The sequence below is a fragment of the Myxocyprinus asiaticus genome, chromosome 4, assembly GCF_019703515.2.
Source record: "Myxocyprinus asiaticus isolate MX2 ecotype Aquarium Trade chromosome 4, UBuf_Myxa_2, whole genome shotgun sequence".
NCBI lineage: Eukaryota > Metazoa > Chordata > Actinopteri > Cypriniformes > Catostomidae > Myxocyprinus > Myxocyprinus asiaticus.
In genome coordinates this window covers 20,147,873-20,171,720 of record NC_059347.1, presented here as the reverse complement: position 1 = coordinate 20,171,720, position 23,848 = coordinate 20,147,873, and the positions used below count along the sequence as shown (strand labels likewise).

The window sequence follows — 23,848 nt, the reverse complement described above, 5'->3', positions numbered from 1 at the left end:
CTTCACAAAAACACAATTTATTTGTTAATGTGTAAAACTTTTTAAATTAGCCCCAAATGACTGAATCAGTGTTGCTTAACCTTTCCTTAGAGTGGAAAACACACATTATCTTGCCAATGCCCTCCAAATCTCTTTTAACATATTTCAGACAGCCAAATGGTCCAGATGATAGGACTAAGCAAAATTCAGCCTGCATAAGTTCTACTATGAAATTTGATGTGTAGCCTATCATTCTGAAAGAAAAGACCTTTAATTTGCACTTAAATTTGCATTGAATTTTTTTTGTGTAAAGTTAAATAACCTTTACAAGATACTTTTGAAAAATTAGCAAACAACCAAATCAAAATAAAGAGTTGCAAGGGGAGGACAAAAGATTCATAGTGAAAGTCACCTCTTTCAATTTAAAATTGTATTTAAATTATTTTCTTTAACGGTTGAATACGAACAGTGTTCCTTTATATATTCTTTGCCATGTTAGTTTAGTTTAGTTATTTGTCTGACGAATTAAAAAAATACACGCCTGCCTTTGGAAAGACACACCTTCCAGTGATTCGCCTCTTCTTCACAAGCGAAGTGTTTCTTTCTCGCTAAAACTGTTGAGGGCGACAGAGGGAAATATGTTTCCAGTGTCCCAATTTAACTTAAGCTGCGTGCCAACTACTAAGTACTTGAGATATGATCGGCGACTTGACTAAGCGCCTGTATTTCACCTCAACAAATCATGTCTGTGCCTGCCATTGGACTTAACTTTTTCAGTTTTCAGCATCATCGGATCTATAGCTGTCAGATGGAGAAGTTTACATCGCGACACACTGATCACCCGCTTTGGAAAGTACTAGATATGGCATTTGGGGAAGACTGCGGGATGTGGTATTGTACTGCAGTGTTGCATTGAGACCATCAGCAGTTATTAAGGGACATTCTGTAATGGAAGTAATTCAACAGCTCTGTCATGTCTTGACTGCAACAAACACTCGCGAGGAAGAATGAAGTAAGCGCGATGGAGCCGGACAATGGCCCGTACTCCAAACTCAAAGCAGCTGGAGTCGGGGGGTGAGTAACAGAACTCGTCATGAGAATAAATAGAAAGATTTCAGATAAATGTTAAATAGGTCATAAATTAGCCTGTTGTCTGTCAGTAAAGTTACATAAGGAAGAATGAGTTCACGGTCTACGGGACGAAGTACACGATGTCCATTCTTGAGTACTGGAAACTTGATGAACGAATGGGACGCAGAAGACTTGCTTAACATTGTTTATTTAAATAAATAAATAAATAATAAAAAAAATTAAAAAAATTCGTGGCAACTTTTCCTTCTATGTTTTTGTTTTAGGTTAATATTTTTTAACTGAATTTTTTTTACAGGCAGTTTAAAAAAAAAAAAAAAATGTATGCACCAAACAATTAATGAATTATAATGGACATTTTGCTTATTTAGTTTTAAAATCTGAAGAAAAAAAAATAAAAATAAAAAAAGTCTCTCTGTAATGGATGACCATTTCTGTTGATATGGATCCAACTGTTTCCTTTTTATATTAATTTAGATGTATAGATTTTTTTTAGTTTTCAAGCATTTATCAAGATTTATAAGCAGTCTATAAGCAAATCTCAACATCCATGTTGGGTGTTTTTATAACTTCATTGGTAGCCTAACACTTTACAGAAAGGTTATTCTTTAACATTAGTTAACTAATTGAATGAACAATGAACAATGCTTTTACAGCACTTATTAATCTTGGTTAATGCTAATTTCAACATTCAAAGTTGTATGCTTTAACATTAGTTGATGCATTATAGCCTAAACTAACATAAACTAACAATGTTAAATTAGTGCTCGCTCTCTCTCTCTCTCTCTCTCTCTCTCTCTCTGGGATGGGGTGAGAGGGCATGCTGGATAGGGGGCTGCACTGCAAGTTTTAAAGTTCTCCTGGCTTTATCAAGAGAATGCTGACTGAAGTAAAACTGTGTACAGTATCTAGTCAGGAATATGGCATCACCATATTCACAGTGTCAACACATGGGGGCAGAAAAATAATATATATTCTTATGGTCATGAGCACAACACAGAGAAGCAACCTAAGAAGTGATTACCTCATAATAAATAAATACCTAAATAAAATGAATTATAATTTTAATAAACAGACCTCCTCAGCAATTTTGATATAGGGACATTCAAAGATATATACAGTACCATTTATGTTTCTATTAGTAATGGCACATATTTAAAAGGAAATAGACTCAAAAATGAATATCTCAGACTAACCCCATTTCCTTTGATTTTGGCCCAACATTACACATTCTCACAAGTAGGATCTATGCAAATATCTTACATAAATAATGTTATTTTTGACCATGTAATGTACACAAACTACATAGATTTCTTTCTTTTTGCTTTTTCTCCTACCAAGTATAATATCTTAGGGAAAGTAACTTAATGCTAAATACAGTACTTTAATGCTCTTATCATTGATAACAGCTCATTACAGCACTCCTTTTTGTATTTAAGACTGCTTAGAATGGAGCTTTCAGAATTCCCTAGCTTTGGCATATTGAGAGGAAACACTCACTTTCTATATGAAGCATCCCACATTTTTGGCATCCAGGCAGATGATAAGCTTTGACTGACCACTGAGCAGAAACAGCTGTTATGGCTTTATACTGAAGGCTGCTGCTGCTGCCAAGTGTTTTCTGGCCTACAGGCAGACGAAGAGCTGCTCTTGGACAGTGACTAGACTGGTAATTTAGATTGATGCAGTGATGCTTTAGTGTAGAATGGAACAATGTGATCCCAATACTTTGTTTTCTTTCAGTAGCCGAGAGAAGAAAGGCCAATGGCAAAGTACCTTTGATTCTTATTTTGGAGAGCTTTGACCTGGGTTTTAAATAGCCCTCTCAGAGGCATTGTTTTGTGAGAAATGCTACTTTTAGCATCCCAATACACTACACTACTGCTGGATTTCTAAGCTAAAAGCGGTGGTTTCCATCATTGTCATTTGTGAGATTGGCACACATAAGCTTTCATTAGAGATCTCTTCTCCGTATGCATGGGGATGGATAGAATAAACCTTTCTTTATTAAGCTCTTTGGATACGTTTGTTTTAAATTTCAGTTTGATTACCTTAGTTGTTCTTTACTAGTTTAAGTTAAAACTGTGGATAAACCACCTTAGACCAGAATGAATTTCCATATGTGTTTAATGTTGGTGTGGTGCTGGACTAGCTGGTGAACTAGCATAGCTACAGTGTTTACCAGTTAAACTTAGTAAAGTTAGTGAGAACGGAACTGCACTAAGTTCTTTTCAGAAGAGAAGACAGAGTAAATAAGACTAATGCATATTTTTAAAATGAACTTGAAATAAATCAGTTTGATTTTGTTCAGTCGCAGCATCATGTCTCTCTTCTTAGATGCAGCACATTTCCAACAGTAGCAGAAATATTGACTTATGTCAAACAGCAGCAGCAGCGTGCGTAAAGCAGAAATAGTCTGCAAAGACCAAACCTACTACAATGTCATTGGCATTAATAAAATCTTTTATACCATGGTCTGTTCGAATACTTGATTCTGATTGGCTGGAATGCGTGCGGTTCAAACTGTTGAATGCACAGGTAGTTCCGGTCAGTTTGAATTACTGTTTGATATGAATGCGCTGTTTGTAACCATAGCAACATAACATTACAGAGCAAGCAGAGTGAGCTACAGCAACTGAAAACATTTCCTAACCACTTTCATCAGCATAGCTAATATAATGGAATTCAGCTTGGAGGGTGAGAGAAGGAAATCAGGACCTATTAAATGCATCTTTTGCTGTCCGGCAAGACGTTTAAACTGTAATGTGTTGTGTATGTTATGTGCTTAAGTGCCACCTATACATTTCAGCACATAACACTCCGCTTCACATCGGTGGTTCTTCGCCTCCACGTCATGCATTTAAAATTGTTTAATGCACACCTAGCCATGGATTATCCCTTACATAAACTACTCTGAGAGTTGTCTTTATTTAACTTTTTATTTATAACTTCTATTTTTACAGGAGAGCTGTATTTCTCTTCATGGTTCTTTACTGGTCATGCTGCCTGGGGTTTGCACAAACACAGCCTGCAGGTAAGACTAAAATAAGTGTCTTAAATGAAAGATAAATTATTCATTCATGTATTTTCAAAATTATAACCACATTTAGTATCTGATACAGCATAAACAATATGCATTTGCAAAAATTCTGTTCACTTTTGTCATGCACGTGAGATATTTGTTGAAACCCTGAATGCTACAGGAATGCATAGGTGCACTGACATCCAAAGACCTCCAAGACTGCCTTGCAATAAAGTTTGAGGATACTTGACAGGTCTTAGATAAATAGACCTCTCATGTTACAACTAATTTGGAGTTTTCCATGAGGCAGAAGTGAAAGAGGCTACCAGTACTGCATTTTGTTGGAGAAGTGTGCATCATATTTGCCAGAGTTAACATTATTCTGATGGTATATGGAGCAGCATTTGATCAACAGGAGTCCGTTTATCTGATACTAGTGAATCAAAAACCAGTACTTCAGTATTGCTATATGCTATGCCTTTTATCTCAAACTCAGTTGAGCAACTAGTCCTCGCTGCAGACTGTAGCGCGATGACGTACTGGATTTAATCCACTGTGTAGTCAATTTCTGTGACGTATTAGGTACTTTTAATGTGGAAGTGAGTTGCATATTATATCAGATTCTCTTTACAACTTGTTACACATATGGCATTATTTAGCGTTATCAGTATGGTATATAGCTTATTCGCAACTTTGTTTGACAGGCTTTATTAGTGGCTAACTAAAAGTTAGTAGTTTATCTACTGTCGCTAGACATCTGTGTTTGTATAAGCTTTAATGTTTAAATTCATACATATAACAAATGTTATTTTCCCTCTGGGAGCTTCAAATTTGTGTTTATTTTTAATACTGGATTTGCATTTTTTTTCTTTTTTATCCCCATGTGACTGCTCTACTTGTGCCGTATTGTAATAGACCAGTGCAGGATACATAAAGACAACATAAAGACAAGAGTGTTCTTCTTTTTCCTCTTGTCATCTCAAGTAAGTCATAGTTTATAAGAATATTTGTATTGTCTAGAATCCACATATTTTAGTAGAACGCATCTCATACTTTGTCACGCATATCACAGAGAGACAGAAATATTTAGCCTTTATTTGATTCACAAATGAATTATTATAACACGCCTATGACTGCTTCTTCACATTTATAAAATAATGTCTCTTTAAGACAATAGAATAAGTACACCGGTTTTTTATATTTACAGATAGATATTTTCAGTCCTTGAACTGAAACCTTACATTTTGGACAGCCCAAGGACAAATAAAAATGTGTGTAGTAGATTTTAAATCCAAAACAAATGTAAGATTTTAATCCCTAAATCAAATTTAAAAAGGAATAGGGCTGTATATGTTGACATATGCCGCTGCATAGGGACTCTGCTGCCATCAGGGGCCCCCCTACCACTGGTTCAGTATAGCCATATAATTATTTGCAATAATTGAAAATAGCACTGGGTACACAGACCAGCTGTATGCATGCCAATAGTCCGATGGAACCGGTCAAAACTATTAAAAACATTGCATACGCTTTGAAGAAAAGCGTGAATTTGACCTCTCGCAGCCTAATATCTGATGTGGCAACATTAGTAAGACAGCTAGTTCTGAGTTCAAGTCCACCTTTTGCCAATTTCAGTATTTTCCCCTTATCGATCTATGTAAGCGAAGACATATAGTACATGCCAGTCACTTGCAAATGCAAAAGGTCCAAATAAAGTGTCTAAGGGGACTTTGATATCACTGAAGGTTAGGCAATGCAGAGAAGGGGGTGGATGGGCGCACGCATGCTTTTCCCGGTATGAAACATGTGGTTGGCGACTTTTTCTAGCAGCTTGGCATCTCATGGGCCAGCAGAACGAGGGTCGTGGTAACACATTTCCTGGACTTGAAGAAACCTCTCTCTCTAAAGCCATTGTCATTTGAAGACAACAGTAATGAGGTACCATTATGTGACACATCAGGTGCGTTTCTTCCCGCTGCCAGCGATGTAGTTAAGTTCCATCACAATAGCCTATTTATTAGATTATATACTTTTTTATTATACACCAGGGTGCAAATACCATATGACACTATTTACAGCAAGTGTTCTGGGCCATACCTTAATTTGGTAATTTAATTCTTTCTTATTCATTTGCACAGAATTTTAGTAAATATATTTATTAATTTGTGCATGTGATGTGTGTTTGGTTAGTTAAAAAAATTGTTTTTTTGCCTGACTGGATGTCACTGATTGGGCTTCTGTAGATGTACAGAGTTCTATATGTGGGACAGTCCATCAACAGTCAACTTCTGCTGACTGAGATTTCTCAGGATATCTGCCACATGGCTTATGGCCACGTCATATTTGTGAGCCATAGCTGGAGACGTTCTGGAATTCTTCTCTAACCATTGAGCTTATCTTTAGTTTAAAATATGATTTCCAGAGAATGATGTTCCAGTTTCCACTAACATTTATTTGGACAATTCTTCGAGGTCAAATTGAATTTTTGAAGATTCACAGTTTTTTCAATGTTGTTTCATCTTGGCTCTTGGAACTGATGCTAAGCCAAATCATTTAAATGGCTTACTGTTCCATTTCAAGTGCATCTACTGTTTTAGCTCCATGGAACATTAGTGTCTGCAACGGGGTCTATGTTTTGCTTCTCAAAGGCCCCATGAAATTGCTTGACAATGTTTTTATTTCCTATTCAAACAGGAAATTTGGATAGAACAGGCTCATCACTTAAAGTAATAAATATTTAAATAACCAATAGGGTTTAGTTACGTTACTGCATCCACGAACCACAATTTGCTACTTACTAGTTTGATGCAGTTGCTGGTAGGGGAAGAGACATTCTCATTCAAGAGAGCATTTGATTGGACATGTGCAGTGCAAGATTAGTCATCAGTATTTTTCAGTCTGTTTTTCTAAAGAGAAAAACTGTAAAAAATGTTATCTGTTAAAAGTGAATTTTGTCCATGTTAGTTAGTAAACTAACATACATACATATGGCTTCAAAGCTAACACATACATGGAGTTAAAGCCACAATAATCTCTTATTTTGATTCCTTTGGGTCTTTAAAATTAAGATATTGTTCCATGTATTGCCTTTATAGAGTTTCTCAACACTCTTGATCTGAACATTCACTGTACTATGACTAGTGGATCTTCTAGTGTGTGTTCTATTGAGGTGCACTGCTGGAGATTTGTTATTGTAAGTGTTTTGTTTCTGGATCTTGTGTGATGTATGTGAAATAATTCAGATTATTTAATTGTATAACTTCAGAGCAGAATATCTGTGTCTTTTTTTTACTGGCCATTATGTTTATATATGAGTTCTCTGCCAGCATACTTCTATTTTTATACAACCTAGTCTAATCTGATGATTATCATCTGTGGGTTAAGTTATAAACGGCTTTAGGCTGATTTATACCTCTGCGTTGAACCTACGGCATAGGCTGACATGCACCTCTTCAAAAATTTGAGTTGGGGTACTCGAGTTCGGACTCGGACTCGAGTCCGAGTCACGAGTCCAATTTTAATGGACTTGGAGTTGTCACGGACTCTGATGCATTTTTATGTGGACTTGGCTCGGACTCGAGCCTTCGGGACTCTGGATTTTTTTCCAAGTCCAACCTAGTCCATGACATTTGATTTGTGATGCACTGAACAAAATAAATAAATAAAAATAATGAAACACAAATAAATGGACACTCTGTCTGCAAGCAGTTGTAGCACCCCCTGATGTCGTAGACGTAGCCAGAGTTTGTTTCACTGTGTTGAGCAAACACAACTGCAGTGCCGCACACTCAGTCAACCAATACGCTTGAATGTTACTACGGAGACTGCTGTATAACATCGATTACCAAGGTGGCTGGCACGACGAACACATAAAGATGGGTATGTAGCTAATGTACTAGAAACTACAAGGCAGTTTTGCACGGCACGGGACATGACAACTGGCAAAATCTCACGCAGCGTTTGTGCAGCCAAGACAGTGAACGCACTGCAGTTTCGTTAAGTCAAGCCACCCACATTATGTCTCTCACAGTTACTAAAACAATATATCAAAACAAAAATTCTGAAAAATATTATTAATATTGGGCTATTAAGTATTTTTAGGCGTAATGTCTCCACACATGTAGGCTTCTGTAGTCTCTTGTGGTCCACGCAGTGTTGTCAACTTAAACTGGTCCTTGATGAATTAACTGTAACTTTTTAAATAGTTGGGAAAAAAAGTGTTATTGCTAAAGCAGACTGCAACTCTGAAAAACAGATAAACAACACCTATTTATTGTTTTTCTATTTTAAAAGCATTGAGGAGCTGCTTAAAAAAATTTTGTGGCAGCGGGGGCATGGTCGAGCATTTGTCCGGAGAGAGAGAAAGCAGTAAGTGTGCATATACCTGAGCCAGATAACGATTAACACCTGTTTCCAATTGTAGTGAGCTTGGGGAGAGCGGCATAAAAGGGACCATGCCAGCGCTAAGAGGACTGAGAGAGTCTGGGTCCAGAGACTGATTATGAAGCTAATGTGTTGTTGTAAAGTTGTAAAGCTGACGTGTATTTCTGAAGCTATAAAAGCTGAGGTTTATTCATGAAAAACCCTAAACTGTGAGTGGAAGAAACCAGTCCCCTGTGTCCTCCTTCCCTCCTGACCTTGAAGTTTGTTACACTGGTGCCGAAACCCGGGATTGAACTGAAGGAAGTACACCTCATGGAGTCCTCGCCATTTGCTGATGTCCTCAAGTCCCTCACCAGCCTGCACCACTCCCACCAACAGGTCCTGCTTGAGCTTCATCAGGACCAAGAATGCCGCTTCCATGAGATCCTCAGAGCTCAAGCAGAGGACCGGCAGGCGATCCTGAGACTCCTCAGCCAGGAAAAAGCCCCGGCCGTAACCCGAACAACAGCAGCCCCATGCCCCCACCCTTGCTCATGAAGATGGGGGTGGAAGATGACCCAGAAGCCAAGATCTGGGGTTGGCCGCGTGCTCAGTGGACGGCCCGAATCATCCCTTTGTTGTCCGGGGAAGCCCAACTCGCAGCTCAACAACTGCCGGCGGCTAGTCTCCTGGTCTACAGTGACTTGAACAAAACCATCCTGCAGCGGGTTCGCCGGAGCCCAGAACAGCATTGGCAGCTTTTCTGGTCAATGATGTTGGAAAGGACTGGCCACCCGTTTGCCTTCTCTCAACGTCTCCGCGACGCCTGCCAGAAATGGCTGCTGGCGGGGGACCGCAACGTCGAGGGAATTGTCGACCAGCTGGTTCTGGAGCAGCTGATCCGTCAGCTACCAAAGGGGATGGCGGCATGGGTCCAGTGCCATCGCCCGGCGTCACTGGAGGAAGTGGTCAAGCTGGCAGAGGACCATATGGCAGCGTACCCAAGGGCGGAAGAGCCCTCCCACTCTCTCTCCCCTCCCCCTGTGTTTTCCCCGATCTCTTCTCCCTCCCCCCTCCCCTCTCACTCTGCTCCCTCTCCACAGCCCATCCCAGCACCACGGAGGCGTGGAATCCTGAAGCCGGCTTCCTGTCCACGAGGGTTTGTCCCCCCACCCGGTGACTCCATTGCCCCACCACTCTCCCCCTCAGGTGGATGTGCCCGCCGACGCAGGTGTGGGCATAGCGCCTGGGCCAGCCTGCTGGAGTTGCGGGGATCTGGGGCACTTCCGGGATCAATGCCCGTGATGGAGCTGGGAACTGTGGTCCTGATCCCTGACACTCCACAGGCTGCCCCCGATCGGGCCAGAATGTACAGGATACCGGTAAGTGTTAAGGGGAGTACTCACCCAGCCTTGGTGGACACGGGTTGTAATCAGACCACCATTCGAGGCTTTGGGTACATCCAAAAGGGTGAGGGTGAAGTGTGTGCACAGGGATATTCACAACTACCCTGTAGTGACCCTCGTTATTAAATTTTGGGGAACAAAACATAGAGTGGGGGCCGTGGTTAGTTCCCGCCTCACCCATCCACTAATTCTGGGAACTAATTAGCCTGAATTCAAAAATGTGTTAAAGGGAATGTGTGCAGATGGGTCCTGCACGAAAGCTGCGGGATGTGAAATGTGCGATGCTTTGGCAGGGGAGACGGAGCTGGGGCCGACTTCGTCAGTTCCACGTCAGGGTGATGTGAGGGGGGGAGAGGCTGCGGCCCCTTACATCCTCAGGGGGTTTCCTGAAGGGGATTTCCCTCTAGAGCAGTCGAGAGACGAAACCCTCAGTCACGCCCTTGACCAAGTGAAAGTTATTGATGTTCAACGACTCAGACTGAACATTGCACTTTCATATCCTTATTTTGTGATAATAAAAGAACGGTTGTATCGAGTGACGCAGGACGCTCAAACAAAAGAGGATACAACCCAGCTATTAATACCACAGAGCCGCAGGGAAATGTTGTTCCTGGCGGCTCATTATAATCCGATGGTGGCTCACTTAGGGGAGAGGAAAACACTGAGCCATCTATTGGCCCATTTTTATTGGCCGGGCATTCGCGGCGATGTTCGTAGGTGGTGTGCGGCATGCCATGAATGTCAGCTGGTGAATCCACCAGCCACCCCAAGAGCGCCATTGCTCCCCCTTCCGTTAATCAAGGTCCCCTTCGAAAGAATTGCCATGGACCTCGTCGGGCCATTAGAGCGGTCAGCACATGGACATTGCTTTGTACTAGTCCTGGTGGACTATGCAACGTGATATCTGGAAGCAGTGCCTCTGCGCATCATTTCAGCGCGTAGTGTTGCAGAGGCACTCTTCAAAATAATCTCCCGGGTGGGGATTCCAAAAGAAATCCTCACTGATCAAGGCACTACATTTATGTCATGGACACTCCATGAGCTTTACGAATTGTTGGGTATTAAGTCGATTCACACCAGTGTTTACCATCCACAAACAGATGGCTTGGTGGAGTGATTTAATAAAACCCTAAAAAATATTATTCGTAAGTTCATGCACAAGGATGCTAGAAATTGGGATAAATGGCTCGACCCCCTGTTATTCGCAGTATGAGAGGTCCCGCAAGCCTCCACAGGGTTTTCCCCATTTGAGCTGCTGTATGGGCGGCGCCCGCACGGCTTGCTTGATGTCATACGCGAAGCTTGGGAGGAGGGACCTTCAAACAGCAAGAATGAAATTCAATACGTTCTTTATCTTAGAGCAAAACTCCACACTTTGGGGCAACTAACACAGGAGAATTTGCTTCATGCTCAGGAATGTCAAAGCCGACTGTATAACGGGAACTCGGCTGCGGGAATTTGCACCGGGAGACAAAGTCCTCATATTACTCCCCACATCGAGCTCCAAATTACTCACAAAGTGGCAAGGAACATTTGAGGTCACACGACGAGTGGGGGATCTCAATTATGAGGCGATTCGAACCGATAGAGGGGCACGTGTCAAGTATACCACCTCATCCTCCTGAAATTATGGAGGGAAGTGGTCCCTGTGATGTTGGCTACGGTGGTTCTGGAGAGGGTGGAGCTTGGGCCGCAGGTGAATACAAAGCCCAATCATATCACCCCGGTCACTTGTGGAGACCACATCTCACTGTATGAAGTCGCAGAGATTGCCAAGTTGCAACAGGAATTTGCAGACGTGTTTTCCCCTCTGCTGGATCATACAAACCTCATCCAGCACCGCATCGAGACCGAGCCGGGGGTAGTGGTATGTAGCCGTCCCTACCGACTGCCCGAACATCGGGAATAATTGGATGCAATGCTTGATATGGGGGTAATAGAGGAATCCCACAGCGATTGGTCCAGCCCGGTTGTTCTGGTTCCTAAGAGTGACGGGTCTATATGGTTCTGTGTGGATTATAGAAAATACAAATTTAGCGCTGTCTATATTTGATGCCTACCCAATGCCTCGTGTTGATGAGTTGCTCGATTGGTTGGGCACTGCTCGATTTTATTAGACACTGGATTTGACAAAGGGTTATTGGCAGATCCCCTTGACATCAATATCCCGTGAAAAAACGGCATTCTCCCCACCGTTTGGATTACACCAGTTTGTGACACTTCCATTCGGTTTGTTTGGGGCCTCGGCTACGTTTCAGTGCCTCATGGACCGAATCCTCAGACGGCATTCGTCTTACACCGCTGCCTATTTAGATGACATCATCATTTACAGTATTGTTTGGCAGCCGCACATGCACCATCTGAAGGCAGTTCTGAGGTTGTTGCGATGGGCAGGACTCACAGCAAACCCCAAGAAGTGCGTGATTGGGCAGGTAGAGGTACAGTATTAGGGGTTCAACTTGGGCCATGGGCAGGTGTGTCCCCAAATTGACAAGACTGCGGTGATTGTGACCCAAGGCCAAAAAGGGGGTGAGACAGTTCCTGGGGCTGGCTGGCTATTATAGGAGATTTGTGTCTAATTATTTGGACGTCACCAGCCTGCTGACTGATATCACTAAAAAGGGAGCTCCAGACCCGGTCCAGTGGACAGAGCAGTGTCGACAGGCGTTTACGTGAGTTAAAGCTGCACTTTGTGGGGGGCCGCTTTTACATTCACCCGATTTCTCTCTCCCTTTTGTGTTGCAGATGGATGCTTCAGACAGAGGGCTGGGGGCGGTATACTCACTGTGGTGGAGGGGGAGGAGTGCCCGGTTCTGTACATTAGCCGCAAGCACTTACTGAGGGAGACAAAGTACAGCACCATTGAGAATGAGAGAGGAGAAAGCATAGAGAGGAGAGAGAGACGGGCTCGCCGGCCCGGACACGCCGTCGACTGACCCTCAGCTCACTGTACTACTTCTTCCGCAATGCCGGGCGATGGCACTGGACCCCTCAGTCGTCCCTTTCGGTTGCCAGTTGACGCAGTGCTCCAGCACCACCAGATCAAGCACTCCCTCAGCATCGCGATCCTCAGTCAGCGGCGAGGACTCCTTGACGGTGCATCATTCCTCCTTCCAGGGTGGCAGCACCAGAGTAACAATTCATGGATGGCAAAGGAGGAAGCTGGGACCGGCTTTACACCACACGTACATTAATTGCACATACGCTTTTCAGTGTCACACAATAAGGCTTTTCAGCAGAAACATTCACTGCACTTGTTACTTTCGGACTCGGCCTGTTATAGACTCGGTCTTGAGTCCGACTCGGCCTCTTTTGGACTCGGACTCGATTGTTTAAAGACTCGACTGTGGTGGACTCGAACCCAACACTATCAAAAATGTAACCGCGTGTCCCGTTGATGCAGACCACAACAGCAGTTATTGGTCCACTTTAACCAGAGACCACCCCCCAGGATGATAACAAGGATATCTGAACTAGCGTCTCATTTTATCCAAGTTTATTTTGATGTCTATGCATTATATAACACTGTATTTGGACTCGGGTCTCAATTGGGATCATCTGCTGTTTTTTTATTCTGTCTGTGTTTCGTGTAAGCGAAATGTGACAAAAGAAATGTTTACAGCAAATAAACTCTAAAAGCTTTTTTCTCTGGGCCTTTACTTGATATTAGTTAGATATATGATTGAAATAATTTGTTTTGTATTATACTCGCATACTTTCGGATCGGCATGATGATTTGGCCGTTTGTTTGTCCGTATGTGTACAGTAAATAATCATATTTCATAAGTTACGGAAACGTAACACTTGTAATTTGTCAGCAAATTAAAAAGCACCTGGTAAGAGTTGGTTATATTGCCTATATGCATTGTAAAGTCTTTATAATAGGGCTGTGACTAACGATTATTTTGATAATCGATTAATCTTTGATTAATTCTACGATTAATCTGAAAAATAAAGATGTATTTCCTGTAGCTTATTTTATACAGCTATGATTTTTCAAAAAACTGAAATGATACAGGGCTTAAGGATTTGGTTTTATTTACATGACTGAATTCATGACTGAGTCTATTCACTCACAAAACTTTGAAAAAGCCTGAATCATGAAAAGTTAAGTTGGAATTTATTATTATTATTACTTTCAGGACATATGCGAAACAGTTCCTTTACTTGTAAAACTTAGCAAAAAGTGCTTATCATTAAAGAGTACAAATTTATCCATAGGACATAGAGTGGGACAAAAAATTTCAGTCCAGCAGAGGGCAATAGTGACACAAGAATATAAATATTAATAATTCTGCCCAGCTGAAAAATACATAATTATGTTAGATACATATCCTTGTACACGGTCACTGATTACATATATTTAATTGAAGTATTTTAATATTATAGTTTTTATAATATGATGATGATGTTTCTAACCTATTCTTTTTTTTTTTTATTGTGTTTATCCAGTAAAATAATGTTTGCCATAGTATTCATTTATTAGTGAAATCAGACATTACATGTGGAATTATCAGGAGGACATTCAAAAATCAGTACCTTAGCATTATTATACATTATATTCAGAATTATATACAGTTTAATATAGTACAATAATCTGTAAACCCTGTGCAAATTCACTCTCGCGCTGAAAATATCCCGGTGCTCACTGTATTACATGCGCAGGAAAAAACACTTTAAAAACCGGCACACCTTGACTGCTGAGACTTCAGTCTGATATCCATGAAAGCTGCACAACTGATTACACTGAAATCGTGGTATAATGTTGGACAGTTTAATCAAAATGATTGCGCTCCCTTTCTCCATTGCGATCAGTTTGATTGACGCAGATGCGCGTTCTCGCTTGTTCATTAGAGTTTAACAGAGATTCGCTTGTGGTAAAAACAGTTTTTTTTTATTCATAACATGTTTGCAAAATACGCGGCTGATTTGAATTCATAACAATTTTACATGATAAAACAGCAAACAGCAGTAAAATGTAGCCTAAGTGATGCACTGGAGAGAAACAACTATCATGCATCAAACAGCACACGCCCTCTATCAACGCTCCTGATGCAGCAACCGCACCACATTAAACAATATGATCTTCTTTGAAGTGTTTATAAAGTGCTCTCATGCGCTGGACAACTTGGGTCGTGTTTTTGCCGCTTCAGCTTGTCTCCGTTGTTTTTCAAACGAGTTTCAATGAAGTGACGTCACTGACGTGGCATTTCCGTGCAAATACCGCAACTATCCAAATAATCGATAATGAAATTCATTATCGATAATTATCAATTTGATATATTAGTTGTTGCAGCCCTACTTTATAACGACACTCATTTTGTGTTAATCAGGTGAGTAGTTATTAATTAATTTGAGAATTTCTTTTCAGCATGGAACATAAAAGTATGCCAAACGTTCCACAACATGGCCGCCAAGCCAGAGTTCCTAGTCATGGTCGCTGAGCTAGCGCCGTCTTTTGCTCCATGCCACGTCACAGCAACGCCTCAGCCTGCACCATGCCACATCACAGCAACGCCTCAGCCTGCTCCATGCCACGTCACAGCAGCGCCTCAGCCTGCTCTATGCCACTCACAGCCACACCTCAGTCTGCTCCTTGCCACGTCACAGCCACACCTGAGCAGTTGGTCCTGGAGATGGTTCCCACCCTTATACCCACCCTTTGTTCTCCTGAGCAGGCAAGGGGAACTTTCGGCCCTCCGACCCTGCCTGGACCCTCCGAGCCCTGGATTTCGCCTTGGCCTGTCGGTCCCTCGACATTGCCTCACCTCTGCGTTCTCTCAGCTCCACCGGGGACCTCCTTCCCTATGGCTCCACCTTGGTCCTCAGTCCCACCGGCTCCACCTCAGTCTTCCGATCCCCCAGCTCCGCCTTGCTCCTCCGAGCCTCCAGCACCACCTTGGTCCTCCCTGCCATCGGCTCCACCCTGGCCCTTTGAGTCTTCAGCTACTCTCCGGGCACCAAGTTCCATGGCTCCGCCCATCGAGCCTCTTATGGCTCTGCCTTCCATGGTTCAGCCCCTCGAGCCTCTCATGGCTCCACCCCCCACGGACTTTGCCCTGGTCCCATGCCCCTCGCCCTTTCTCACCACGCCATGCCCCACACCTCAAGACACCCCCCCCCCCAGCTCCCTACAGAACTTTGGAACTTTGTAATGTTTTTTGTGTTTTGTTTATGTGTTGGGGCGTCGGGAGCTGCCCATTAGTGGGGGGGATATGTCAGGTGTATTTTGTTGATTCATGTCTTTTATTTTGAAATGTTTAGTTCCTGTTTCGCTTGTCATGTGATTTCATGTTTTCCCTCCATGTTCATGTGTCTTGTCTTTTTATTGGTTGATTGTTTAATTAGCTTGTTATTAGTTCTGTTTTTTCATTGGTTTATGTTCCCCCATGTCCATGTATTTAAGCCTCATGTTTTCCATTGTGTCTTTGTCAAGTATTGAATGTATGTGGATGTGTTTTGCTCCTAGCCAAGTCAAGCCATGTTATGTTTATGTTAAGTCAAGTCTAGTCTAGTCCATGCTCATGTTTTGTTTTGTTTTGTAGTCAGGGTTATTGGTTCTCACTTTGTAAATAAACTGCACTTGGGTTCTCTACACTACGTCATTGTCTTCGTCATCATCATCCACAGTGCCAGCAATGTTACAGTCACTATGCGGAGCCTATGCCGTAGGTTCGACACAGAAGTATAAATCAGCCTTTACAGGAAAAAAAAATAGTCCACGCACATTATCCCATTTAAATGTGCATTAATTTAGTCTTATAGGGCATATTTTTTACTGCCAGTGTTTAGGTAGATTTTATTTAGTTGAGAGATGTGTTTGGGTTAGATTTGGTTTTGTGGTACATATGCTCATTTGTTTTATATTCTTAATGTATCACTGAATATTCAGAAGTTGCAGCTCTGAGACAAATAGCATTGGTTTCTTCTGCCGCTTTACTGCAATAAATTTGTTACATTTACTTAAAGGAATCCTGCTAGCAAAGGGAACACATAGGGGGAATTCACTAAGGAAGAATTGCGCCTGCTGAGAGCATAATTTATTTGCGAGCACTGTCTGTGTTGTTTTAACCACCAAATTCGCAAACAAGCTCAGACCAAACAGTTTTCATGTCCAGATTTTACAGGCCAGTTTAGAGTGCCAGTTTGTGGAGGATGCCCACGATCTGGCAAACTTTACTGGAACTGTACAACCAGGGCCAGCACTAGCAAAATTGATGCCCTACGCAGAGATCCCCGATCGTCAGGGAGTGTGGGGTGTAGCAGGGGTGCGAGGTGATAATCTGACATGATGCGAGTTGCGAGGTGACCGTCTGTGTTTCGCAACTGCTATCGGGTCCTTGAATAACGTATAATGTGTGAGCAATGGCAGCCGGTGGACTTTCTGGTGCTCCTCTAGGGTAAGATGGTGACTTTCTTGATATAGGCCTAATGAATCTATCAGTAAAGTACTTAATGAAAAACTGAGGTATTACACTAGATGAAACATTACCTTCTCCACATATGTTCTACATATACTTTGGTTAATTATCTGTTCCTATAATGAGCTCAATGTCTCAGTGTGCACACAGCAGCTTCGAGCCTTCACTTGGTTGTGACAAGACCCATTTTCCTTGTAAATACTAAATGCTTTCTTTGCCACAGTGTATGTACGTATAGTGATTATTATGACTGTAATTTGTGGTGACCTGGACTTTTTACCTCTTTGTAGATGTGGACGTCCTGCAAAGGCTGGGATTGGTTGGGAAAAGACCTTCTCTTGGAGCACGCTCCACACCTCAAGGTGTCATCCCCTTCAAATCTGGAGTCATCCTAACCCAGAGGGCGCGAATTGACGTCCCTGTTAGCTCTGTCATACCTGCATCATTGGGCACGGCATTCTCTCTCATCCTCAGCGTATGTTCACATCGAATAAACAGTGCTTTCCTCTTTACCATTGTGACGAAGAGGAAAAGACTGCAGCTAGGGGTGCAATTCATCCCTGGGAAAATCTTAGTTTATTTGGGCCAAAAGACCACTGTAGATTTCGCTTATGATATTCACAATGGCCAGTGGCACAACCTGGCTTTGGAAATCCAAGCCCAGAGGATTACATTATATACTTCATGTGGGAAGACAAGTGTAAATGCAAATTTGCATTTTAAAAATGAGGAAACGCTGGATCCAGAAGGCTCCTTTCGTTTGGGAAAAACGAGCCAGTACTCGGCACAGTTTGAAGGAGCCATCTGTCAATTCGATATTCATCCCTCTGCGAAGGCAGCTCACAATTATTGTAAGTACATTAAAAAACAGTGCAGGGAAGCTGATACCTATCGACCAAACCTTCCGCCTCTTTTACCATTATTACCCCTGGACACCAATATATCTGTCACCATTGACACCCAAATTGTTACAACAGAGCTTTTCAACAGGCATTTTAGCTCTAGTCTTTCACTAACACGAGACAAGATGCAAATTAATCATGAAACCTTGAAAAGCCTGAACTCATCTGCTCTGATTATTTCTCATTCTGGCACTGTCTTGTCTGCACAAAGCACTGTGCCACCAACGATAGCCCATCCCACACTACAGCTCCACCTGCAGGCCACAACTCAAACAGTCAATGCCCCCTTTGCGAGTAGGACATCACAATCACCTCCAAAGCCAATTCAACCAAGCAGCCCTTCAAAGAACCTCCTGAGGACAACTATAAATCCCCAGAAATTAAAGGAGAATGAGATGGCTGTCACTGTCAAACCAAAAGAGAAAAAAATGGAAATACCGACTGCTGCCACAACCAAACCTAAATCTTCTAGTGCAGTCAGTGTTTCAGAGATGACAACAGTTGCATCATGGAGACCTCAGCCGAAGGTGAACACCTTTCTTGAAGCCAAACCCACTTCTTCTGCACCTGTCACCCCTGCAGCCACAGATGGTCTCCAAACCTTTGACTTGGAACCAACCCAATACACCCTCTTGGCTGGGGCACCTGGACTGAAAGGAGAACCTGGACTACTGGTAGGATCTCATGTTAATAATTGTGGCTGCTTTTATTCTTTTATATTTATATAAGTCGTTTACATTGGAGAGGGGTACTTAACCTTTTAGTTTTCCATTTTGGCCAGTGTATATAAAATGAGAGCCAGTCATGGTCATGTTTATTTTGTATAGAGTGTAAACATGCCAATTTTGTTCTTTTACCCCCTTCCCTTACTTAAAAAAAAAAAACAAAAAAACATCTTACACCAGTCTAGGCTGGTTTGCTGGTCTTAGCTGGTCTCCCAACCAGGTCAGACTGGTCTGTTTTGCTGGTTTTAGAGGGGTTTTGGGCACTTTTGAGCTGGTCACACCGGGAGAACAGCTGGTCAAACATCTAAACCAGCTGATCACCAGCTTGACCGGCTAAAGACCACATTGGCCAGGCTAGGAAACCAGCTATACTAACTTAAACCAGCTTGGTTTAAAAGTTGTTGTTTTTTTTTGTTTTTTTAGCATGGTATTCTATTTTATGTATTCTGTGTCTGTGTTTGGTGGAATACTCTTCATGTCCTTTTAATTTTTATGAATTAAAGAGGGTTCACCCAGTTCTGGTAGTAGGAAAATTTGTCAAATTTTCTAACTTTCTGGTTAGAAATAGTCTAGCACATAGAAAGTATTTTTCAGTCTTTCCTTATATATGTGCGGAGGTATTGACAACTTGGAGATGGATTCTTTGGGGAGACAGAGTGAGTTCAGGAAGAATTAAGTAATTTTAAAGGGATTAACCGCTAAATACCAAATCTGAAAAACTGTATCTATGAAAGTTTCTAAGTATTGATATTGTTGTGATATAATTGAGTGTGTACAGTAGATGTCTAGAACAATAACTGAAATTAAGGTTGAGGTTTGGGCAAACTATAAGAATATGACCTGAAATCACCTTAAACCACAGATTTAAAAGTTATAAAGGAAATACTGTCAGGCTAATAAAATGATCAATTTATTTTACAGTAAAATGTTATTCTAGTAGAATTTTCCCACATTCTTTTAGAGAAGGTGGGAATTTGCTCATTCTTCAAATACACAATACTGAGTCAGTTTACAGAACCATTGCAACAAGGTGTTCAGTCTGCAACAGACCACTGGCACTCCATGGTATGTAGATCATTTTCTTTCTGTTTTAAACAGTCTCTTCTTGTGGCCAGATGCAGGTTCGCTGCTTTGCTTATTTTGAAGAATGGCTTATTTATTAGCTGCTGCCTTGTATTCTCTGTTTCTGCATGTGCTTTAGCCTTGGTGTCTGCCTTCTTATGTTTTATTTAAGTGCTGAGTGTGTAAATATACATTAATATGGATTCCTTCTCATTTGGTTTTCATTTCCTCAATGCATACAATACCACACACCACTAAAGCTTTTACTAGTTAAAAAAGCTGGAAGCAAAGTGTTGGTTGAAGGCTGGAAAATAGTGTCATCATTGTTGTCTTTGAACTTTTGGTGGTCTTGGTCTTGAGTCTTGTTTATTAAATCCTTTGAAAGAACATTATAGGCTGATGGGTTTTTGGCTGTGTAATGCTTACACACTTTTTCCTTGTAGTTAAAGGGTGAGGTCACAGGCCAGAGGGTGAGAGAGCTCAGCTATGATGACCACCTGATGCTGTAAAGACTTAATAACTCTCCTCTTACAGTATTATTATCAGCATAAGATTTGGATGACTACAAACCCAGAAACAGTAAATAGTTGTGAACCTGTGTTCTGGTGGATGAGTGTCCGACTAAAGAAAATAATAATAGTGTTTTTTAGAATTTCTTGTTTGCTGGTCTTAACTGATTTAAGATGGTATAGCTGGTCTACCAGCATGGCCAGCTGACAAGTCTGTTGGATCATGAAAAGTGGGTGCTACATTAGGGCTGCACAATTAATTGAAAAAATAATTGAGATTTCAGTTATGGCTATGCTTAAATTTTATTTTTACAACATGCAATATTGAGCATTGTAACTAATCAGAGACATGTCCATTGTGCGCCTAAATGAAATGGTAAATCAGAGTGTTTAGATTAGTCTAGGCCTAGACAGAATCTGACTTTTTTGCCATTTTAAATGTGCTGTTTTTTGCAGACTTCTACATGCACAGATACTGTATGGTTATCAGTACAGAGTAGACTGATCTCACAGTGACATCGGAAACAGCACTTTTCTTTAGCAAAAATCATTCTGTGCTTACCAAAATTCAAAACACTGCCCCCAGTGGCCAAAGCGGTAAGTGTTTTTGGGAATATGGGCACTTGTGAGCTCTATATTCTGGGTTCAGTGTCCACGGAATAGTGCTAAAAGTGAGTTGTGAAGTGAGTTGTTTTCAGCTGTACAGGCTGTAATACAATAAGGAGAAATGCATATTTTATAAAATGATACCCCCATCCCAAACCCCAAACCTAAACCTAACCATCAGCAGATTAAAAATGTAATGTTAGAGGGAAAAATGCAACCTCCGAATCAGTGGCAGGCCGTGCATTTAAATTCTAGGCCTTCAGTGTGATTCATGCCATTAAGAAAACACAGTTTCACAATGAATAAGACACCCTATGCCTTTGGGCATCATACATTATGTTGCAGCTAACTAGTAATACCAACTGACATATTAAAAACACATCCACGCACGAAAGCCAGAACTTGAAACGACACTTAATGCTCAAGCAAGCCTAATTTTAACTGCAGCATGACTGTTTTGTGAAATGAACATCTCGCGAACAGACATTCAAAAATCATAAATTTTCATATGAATCTACCAAGGAGGTCTATAATACCTGGAAAAATATATCTAATAATATTTGCTATTTAAATGTTGCTTGCAATAAATTTAGTTTCGTCAGGGTACACGGTTATGCTGCGTTCCATTCAAGTTGGATTAGGGATATTCCTACTTGATATCTCTGACCATAAATGCATTCCATTCCCCGATATTTGGAAGATAACGTTTAAGGAAACAAAACTGCAATGCTCCCGTTAGCTTAGCAGGTGTTTGACTCTCATTAGAGATGTCTCCTAGCAAACCAACTGATAAACAATGCTGCAGCGCTAGCATTTGTGCTTCAAGTGTACGATTATCAAAAGAGATTATAATTTACCATGTTTTATACACCTGTTTCTGCAGGCATTTGTTAAACAAGCTTTAATATCATGTAATGTGGAAACGAACTCATTTATCGATTATTACTTAATAAAGTGAATGTTTATCACTTTGTATATCTCCCTGAATGTCGACATGTTTGTGTGACATCACGCCCCTGCATCATGGTGAAATCGAAGTTGAGAATTTCTGCACAAGCCTACAAGTTGTAATTCTGATTTAAAGGTGCATTCCATTGCACTTTTCCTAGTAGGAAGTTGTAAAATCCGACTTTCCGAGTTGAATGGAACACAGCACTACTTTTCAAAACTTGATCCAACACTGAATGCTCAAGCAGCCTAATTTACACTTAGAAAACTCCTGATGTTGCTATAACAATGCAAAAAGCACTTACCAATTTACTTGAAGTGAAAATCAGTCCTTCTTTCCTGTTTAATAAATTAAGCAATCACATGGTCATGCAGAACATCTCGTGTTCATAAATCCATAAGGATCTCATTCTCAATGGTGATAGCCGCAGTGATGACAGCCAACTCGTCAGCAAGATCTCACGCTCTTCGCTTTCAAATTACATACATCACTTAAAGCGTGATTGTGTCACTCAATGCCAGCTAGAAGGCCTCGACCGGGACATATCCTAAAGATCACACCCACCAAGAACAAATAAACAAATCTGATTGGCTGATGAATCTGACAATCTGACATTAGATGCTCATTCATATGCACTGTTGAGGGATTCTATATAAATTCTGAAGGCCTGAGGGGGTGGAGCTCAGACTCAAGGCTTCAGCTTCGGGCATGCGATTTGTGAAACAGCTGTCACGCTTTGCTTGTGAGCATCAAGGCATAAATTCTGACTGGATAAACTTTTCGTTTTTCTCTATTTGTTTGTAGATTAATTAAGAGTGGAAAGCGATTAAAAATACATAGGCAAAAAGGTGACTGAGAATGAAAGGATGAAAAATATTTATTTATTTGGCATGTTAGGCCAGCAGAGAAGGCTTTGCTGGCCCTGAGAATTCGCTACTGCTCCGAATCACGCTTGTAACTTATTATGCGAACACGATTACTTCCTGCTTTCATTTTGTGATTTGAACCGGAGTCTCCCACACTGCTCAAGCAAAGTGCTTCAGTGTCACTCCACAGGGGAAAGTATATACACTGCAGCCAATGCAAAAATGACTGGCAGGGGATGGTGCTTGTCGGTGAGTCTGCATAATTTGGCCAATCCTAGGGTACCGGAACTCTCAGAAGCAACATGCCAACTTCCCGTGTGATCATGTAGATCAGTTACAGTCCTAAAGAGTGAGTTTAGCGCATTCTGATGCACGTTTCATGTTTCACATGAACAGAGTTCACAGTTTGTTTTGGATATGTAGCCTAAATAAAGAATATGGCATGCAGATCCCCTAAACAGAATAAGTGCTTTAATGTAAATTCTATTCATTGAAATTAGTAATTGCGATTACAATATCAAGGGAAATAATCAACAACTAGGATTTTTATTGTAATTGTGCAGCCCTGCATCACATGCTGGAATAGAGCTAGACGGTTAGAAAGGAGAGTTTAATAAATAAAAGAGGCTTTGGTGACATCAGTTAAAAAGGAAAATTGTATCAGAGACAGAGCAATTCATTTCTGCACATTTTAAATAAAGATTACAAAGACAATAATTTCTTTGGACTTAGCATGCACCATTGTATTACTTACAATAAGACCAATAACCTGCATTAAGAAAGTAAATACTTTATAAACAACTGATCATTCTCTCCATCTCTTTTTAACAACAAACAGCAACCAGATGTGCTGTTCAGGATGGCTGTTACACACTAAGCATTTTCTGTAGAACTCCCAGCAAGGACCTACAATAAAAGACCTTCTTTCCTTCCTTTCAAATCTTTTTGTT

At 41.2% G+C, this 23,848-nt stretch overlaps 1 protein-coding gene across 3 annotated transcripts in view; it reads left to right on the top strand.

The window, feature by feature from the left end:
* The first annotated feature begins 601 nt into the window (after positions 1-601).
* LOC127433683 (collagen alpha-1(XXVII) chain B-like) overlaps positions 602-23,848 on the top strand; it is a 134,167-nt gene continuing 110,920 nt past the window's right edge. For all 3 annotated transcript variants that reach the window (XR_007895913.1, XR_007895914.1, XM_051685778.1), the window contains exons 1-3: positions 602-1,053; positions 4,032-4,102; positions 17,570-18,855. Coding sequence is in view for 1 of the 3 variants with exons in the window: in XM_051685778.1 (XP_051541738.1) it covers positions 1,001-1,053; positions 4,032-4,102; positions 17,570-18,855 (1,410 nt within the window). In the remaining 2 variants the exon portion in view is untranslated. The remainder of the gene's footprint in view (positions 1,054-4,031; positions 4,103-17,569; positions 18,856-23,848) is intronic.